Below are 5586 nucleotides of genomic sequence, written 5' to 3'. Positions count from 1 at the left end.
TTGCGAAGGTCGCTCCGAAGCAGCGCAAGATTCTTCAGCTTCTGCGTCTGCGCCAGATCTTCAACACCGTTTTTGTGCGCCTGAACAAACCGATGGAAAACATGCTCCGTGCCATTGAGCCCTACATTGCGTACGGGTACCCTTCCCTGCGCACGGTCCGCGCGATGGTGTACAAGCGTGGCCACCTGAAGCTCAACGGTCAGCGCGTGAAGATTGCCGATAACAAGATGATCAAGGACAAGTACAACAACGATGATATTGTCTGCGCTGAGGACATCGTGAACCAGATATACACCGCTGGCAAGCACTTCCGCACGGTGACAAACGGTATGTGGCCCTTCAAGCTGTCGCCGCCCACCGGTGGCATGCGCCAGAAGCGTCGCCACTTTATTGAGGGTGGCGATTACGGCAACCGTGACACCCTCATCAACCGTTTCCTCGCCCGCATGATTTAAGCTGAGCTTCTCTGCTTTTCTTTAAGTATTTTTGACTTTTTTTTTCCCTTTACTTGATTGTTTGTGCCCTTGTTGTTGGTATTTTTTGTTGCTGGGTCTCCTAGACTTTGTGCGTGGCGTTCTCTTGTTTCCTGCCAGCTGCTTCACGTGAATGCATTTTTTTTTCAATTTTGTCTTTCTTAATGTCTTAGTTATTTGACGTCACTATTCCATGGCTGCGGTGTGACTGGTGGGTTAAATAGTCCCGGATGCGAGGGGTCTTTTCAGTAGCCAATGTGAGTGGGTGGCGGGCCTATGGGAGGAACTAGTTGGCGGGCCGGAAGGCGTGGCCGACGACACCTCGCTGGTGGACGAAGTTCTGACACAAGTGACTACGGTGGGGTTGCCGTAGAGACAGGATCTCCCCACTCATTTTTTCAGATCTAGAAAACTAAATGGCGACAGAGTGGGATAACTTCCCCCGCTTGACTACAATTCTGCAGCTGCTGTTGAGCCTCAAGGCTTATGTTAGCTTCGTGAAATCTCCGCTTGCGCCGTTGACAATAGGAGGGAACCATTCATTAACGCATGCTATCGACTTGGACGAGACGCTGGTGCACTCAACCTACCATCAAGCCATGTGACTCATTTGACTCCCGTCTGAAGATTGAGTTGTTTGGTCGAACCACATGCATTTGTGTTGGGCACCGCCCATTTTTTTTTTGTGCGTGTATTATTTGTGTGCGAGAGAGATAGATATAACCACACCTCCTCTCTCTCCCTTTGGAATCTTCACTTTGCACAGGTTGCATTTTTTTTTTTTTGACATGAAGAAGCACTGGAGTGAAGCGCAGAATTTAGGCGGCATGACAAAAAAAAAAAAACAGAACGAAAAGCTTTTTTTTTTGTTGTTGTGCTTGTCTTCTTGTCCTTTTTTATTTTTGCGTGTTGCCGAAGGCTTTCTTTTGCTTCCTGTTAGTGCAGGTTTATGCGCTTGTTTGTAATGTAAGTCATCCTGCCCTTGACGGAGTTTCTCGTCGCCCTGCGCATGAGAGCGAAAATCGTATCTGCGATGGAAACACCTTTTAAATCGGATGTATTTCACTCCCTTCCGGCGTTGTTCTTTTTTGCGCACATTCGTGCATGTGCTTTGTTACACGTCTCTGTTTGCCTGCCTGTCTTTCTCCCTGGTAGTGTCGCCAGTATCAACGAAAATATATATATATATATATATATATTGCATGCTAAATAACGATGCAGGGGACGCAGCCGCATAAACCACCGCAAACAGCATGCAATGAGGTAGGGAAGGCTGAGGACCCTGGGAGCATTCCCTTGAAACAGCGTGAGACAACGCCTGTCTCACGACGGGCGCTTACGAGCCATGCTCTGACAGCAAAGCGACACGGCAACCAAGAGGTAGGAGCACTCAAAGACCCCAAAGTGTGCCGTCTGACACAACAACTAAAGGGGGATGTTGAAGCTTTTTTAACCCCACGCAAAACTTTTTTGCGCAGCGGTGGACTGAGGGAAAGGTATGAGTTTGTAATGCAGATGCGCTCTAATGAAACACAGGAGGCCCTCGCCCGTGAAGGGGATCTTTCACGAATCATCATTGAACTCCAAAAGCATATAGAGGACATGAAGGCATCACGAGAATATGAACGTGAGGTTCACGCACGAGAGTCTTTTTATCTAGTTAAGGAAAATGAGTCTCTCAAGGACCAAGTACGAGTGGCGGAAAAACTGTTCGCGGGTGCTAGAAGCATGTATGATTTAGAGCTTTCCAAGCTAAGGACAAAGCTGTCTGACATGGAAGATCACCTTGCCAGCGAACAAGAAAGCAGCAAGCTGAGAGGGGCTGAGCAGGAACGTGTCATTCAGCAGTTGTGCAGTAATCTCTATGCCACACAGGAGGAGCTGGAGCGTTATGTGGGGAAAAACTGTGAGTTAGCTTCTGTGCAGCAATCTGTGGAGGAACTGAGGTTGAAGAATCAGAGGGCTCAGCGGGAATGTACTGTATGGCAGGAAATACTTAGGCGACGTGAAGTGTTTATGTTGCTCGAGCGCGACGTGTTTGTGGAGCTGCAGCGCCGTTGCATGCAAGAAAGGAATTGCTATTGGCGACTACACGACGAATTGCATCAACATATATTATCTGGCAGAGTGGAGCAACTACTCAACCAGATGCGAAGTGAGGCTGAGATGTACGATAAAATGAAGCAGCTGATGTTGGAGAACGTGACGGAAGCACTTGAGAGGGATACATGGGTGTCACGTCATCTTTCCAAGTCTCAGGAACTCTCTCGCATGAGCGAGCAGCACGAGGAGCTCTCCCTCTTACTCTCTCAGTACATGCGTGAGTTGGAGGAAAACCAGAAGACTACTTTAGAGCAGGCCTTGTGTCAGAAGACATTAGATGACATGACCCTTAGTTATGTGCTTCGTCAACGCGACGATGAAATTTCTGACAAGCTGCGTACATGGAAGGGGGCACTGCGGGAGGCGCATAAACTTTTGACGGCGCTACTAAAACGGTATGAACCCTTTCAACGTGGAGATGAGGTTTTTGTCGCGAGAGTGATGGAGTGGCTGGTGTCCGCTCCACATGTAAAAGAATTTGTTAGCGTGTGTGCTTGCTAGTCTATTGACGTGCATCATGTATGTATATATATATATTTCTTGCTGTAGATTTGTGTGGGACGGTGAGTGATTGGTGCTTGCACGTTCCCTCACCCACTTCTTTCCAAGGCGTTTACGTAGCAAACGCAATAGTAATGAAATTAAAAACTTGCGGCTGTGTAAACTTGCGCAGCGTAAAGGACGAACATGCAGACTGTGTGAAATATCCGCTGTCCTTCTCAGCCGTTTTTTTTTTCTTTGTGCTGGCACATTTTTTAGCATCGTCAAAAGAAACATGGACATTGAATGCTGTCAGGCTGAAATCGGGAAACTCATTCGGGAGAAGACGGAAGAGCTGAACGATATTGGCGCCGCATTGGCGTTTGTACACCACCATGTTCTTAGCAAGTTGCAAATCTCTGAGTCGGTGCTACCAGTGCCTGATGTGTTTTCGCCGTGTGTCATGCAGCGCGTCTCTGGCCAGCTGTGCCGTTGTCGGGGCATGATTCAGGAGGTGGAGCCAAACCTGTCGCTGTATCGGGCCTCGACTTCAGACTTTTTTGCGGGAGGTGAAGGGGAAAACACGGTGATGCTAGAGGCCACTCTTCTCTACATCATTCCTGTGCCTGGCAATTCTTACTTTTACCATGTGCCACCGGAGGCGTTGAGTGAGGAACGAGCTGCCACCTCGAATCTGCCCGCAGTGGGATACTGCTCCACCGATCGCAAGCGTCGGGAGCGGCCAGATGGGCAACTACATAGCTCTGACGTGGAACGTGACCCCAAACAGCCTCGTCAGGAGCACTGGGCATCCCAGTGTGATGAAGTCTCTCAATCAAAGTTAAATATGCCGCTCTACCGGAAACTCAATCTCCCGCACCCACCTCTTAGTGGACTTTTGCACACGGCGTGTATCGTGACGGTTATTCAACATTCCGCTGTGGACGGAAAACGGCTACAACTTAACGATGTAGTGGATTTTTTTGGCTTTCTGGACGATGACTCAGCAGCCATGAACTCTCACATTTCGGACCCAGCCGACGAGTTTGGGGCTTTTGCCTCCTGGCATGCAGAGCAACTTTCACCGTCATTGCTATCACGAATGACATGTATATCGTGGAGACATGTTTTTGTTGCCCCAGCGCGTCCATTGCCTACATACTTCTTTGAGAGTAGACGTTCACAGGTTGTGCTTTATTTGACCAACACGATTTGTCAAGGCGATACCCTACTTGCTGAATACATTCTTTTGCACCTCTGCGCCCGTGTCATTACGCATGAGAGCGCTACACCGATTGGTGATATTCCTCTCCGCGTCGAAGCGCGTGCCATTGACCCCCAGGTGTGGTCATCGTTTATGCGGAATATTGCGCCCGTAGGGGAGGTGCTGCTTGACGCATCGCAGTTGTTGAACACCGATCTTTGCATTACTCCTCGACAGGATCACACGGCGAATGTGCTTCGTACCGGCACCTTACAGTTGGCTAATGGGACACACGTTACTTTGGATTGTCAGGCCGTTACAAAGGCAAGCAGTGAATTGCATGACGCTCTTTTCACCGTTATGCATAAGCAGGTGCTCCCCCTTGAGTACCCTTATCAGGTACACGAACTGCCTATTGACCTCAGCTTTCTTGCTCTTTCTACACTGAGGCTTTCTGAGGAAATTGAGGCTCTCCAGCTTGCCATCTCTGTGCTGTGGTTGCCGGACCCACCAACGGCTGCAACGTATACCACAAATCTTTTGGCAGAGGAAGTACGAGATTATTTTTCACATGTGCGATGCATCCGTCGAGAGTTTGATGGGGAAGCCTCATCCCAGGCCCGTCGTTTGGCTGACAAATTGGTTGCCTTTTCGAAGTCGGAGCCGGCCTGGAATAATCGCGATCCGTTTATTCATAACAACTCTTTTTCCATGGCTGCCGCACTGATGCGCGCCTGTGCAGCGAGTTTTGGTAGAGAAAGGATTTCAGATAACGATGTTGAGCATATCCTTCGTTTTGAAAAGGAGCGTGTGGCACGCTGCTCTGACGCGGGAAGGTGAAAAAAAAAATGTTTTTTTTGTTGTGTGTTTGACGTATGAGCGGTATGCTCTCCTTTTTTTGCTTTCAAATATAATATATTTTTTTTTTTGCTCTCATTTCTTAAAAAAAATAATAATTAATTATCATCATCCTTATGAATGGCGTAGACGTGGCGATTCAACTTGAAGTATTTGCAGTGTACACAGACATGACTCTTAAGGAGGTGAGCCCCAATTACTATAACCTTTCGCCGGAATCAGCTCTGTGGAAGCAGATTCAGAAGGCGTATCGTTGGTACACCCCCAAGTTTTCACCACGTGATATCCCACGCTTTGCCGATGTGGGGAGTATTACAGAAGACTGCGTTCTAATGCGTGCGATACGCGATTTTCTTGTGGATCGTTACAGGAACTTTCCAGAGCCTCCGACGCACATACTGGGCTATGATGCACGTGGGTTTGTTTTTGGACCCATGATAGCCATGGAGCTTGGCGTGCCTTTTGTGC

The 5586-nt window shown here is 48.5% G+C and overlaps 4 protein-coding genes across 4 annotated transcripts in view, besides 1 other annotated feature; all 4 read left to right on the top strand.

Moving 5' to 3' along the window:
• TraAM80_02146 (60S ribosomal protein L7) overlaps positions 1-455 on the top strand; it is a gene marked incomplete at both ends in the record, with an annotated part of 690 nt that extends 235 nt beyond the window's left edge. Inside the window, one exon of the mRNA XM_029379162.1 lies at positions 1-455. This exon is cut by the window's left edge and continues 235 nt beyond it. Within this exon, the coding sequence (XP_029240969.1) occupies positions 1-455 (455 nt within the window).
• A 1193-nt stretch (positions 456-1648) lies between these two features.
• Positions 1649-1672: a microsatellite.
• Positions 1673-1688: 16 nt separating this feature from the next.
• Positions 1689-3077, top strand: TraAM80_02145 (uncharacterized protein; the record flags this gene model as incomplete). Its single annotated transcript, XM_029379161.1, has 1 exon — positions 1689-3077. The coding sequence occupies one exon, from the start codon at positions 1689-1691 to the stop codon at positions 3075-3077; it is 1389 nt and encodes a 462-aa protein (XP_029240968.1).
• A 274-nt stretch (positions 3078-3351) lies between these two features.
• On the top strand, positions 3352-5100 carry TraAM80_02144 (E2F target protein 1; the record flags this gene model as incomplete). The annotated part of the gene is made up of 1 exon (XM_029379160.1): positions 3352-5100. The coding sequence occupies one exon, from the start codon at positions 3352-3354 to the stop codon at positions 5098-5100; it is 1749 nt and encodes a 582-aa protein (XP_029240967.1).
• Positions 5101-5234: 134 nt separating this feature from the next.
• The window catches only part of TraAM80_02143 (putative Adenine phosphoribosyltransferase), a gene marked incomplete at both ends in the record, with an annotated part of 414 nt that continues 62 nt past the window's right edge, over positions 5235-5586 (top strand). Inside the window, one exon of the mRNA XM_029379159.1 lies at positions 5235-5586. This exon is cut by the window's right edge and continues 62 nt beyond it. Coding sequence (XP_029240966.1) covers positions 5235-5586 — 352 coding nt within the window.

The sequence above is a fragment of the Trypanosoma rangeli genome, assembly GCF_003719475.1.
Source record: "Trypanosoma rangeli strain AM80 chromosome Unknown Tra_15.4_contig_00047, whole genome shotgun sequence".
In the NCBI taxonomy this organism is placed as follows: domain Eukaryota; phylum Euglenozoa; class Kinetoplastea; order Trypanosomatida; family Trypanosomatidae; genus Trypanosoma; species Trypanosoma rangeli.
The sequence above is the reverse complement of the archived record's forward strand: the minus strand, read 5'-3'. Positions and strand labels throughout refer to the sequence as shown.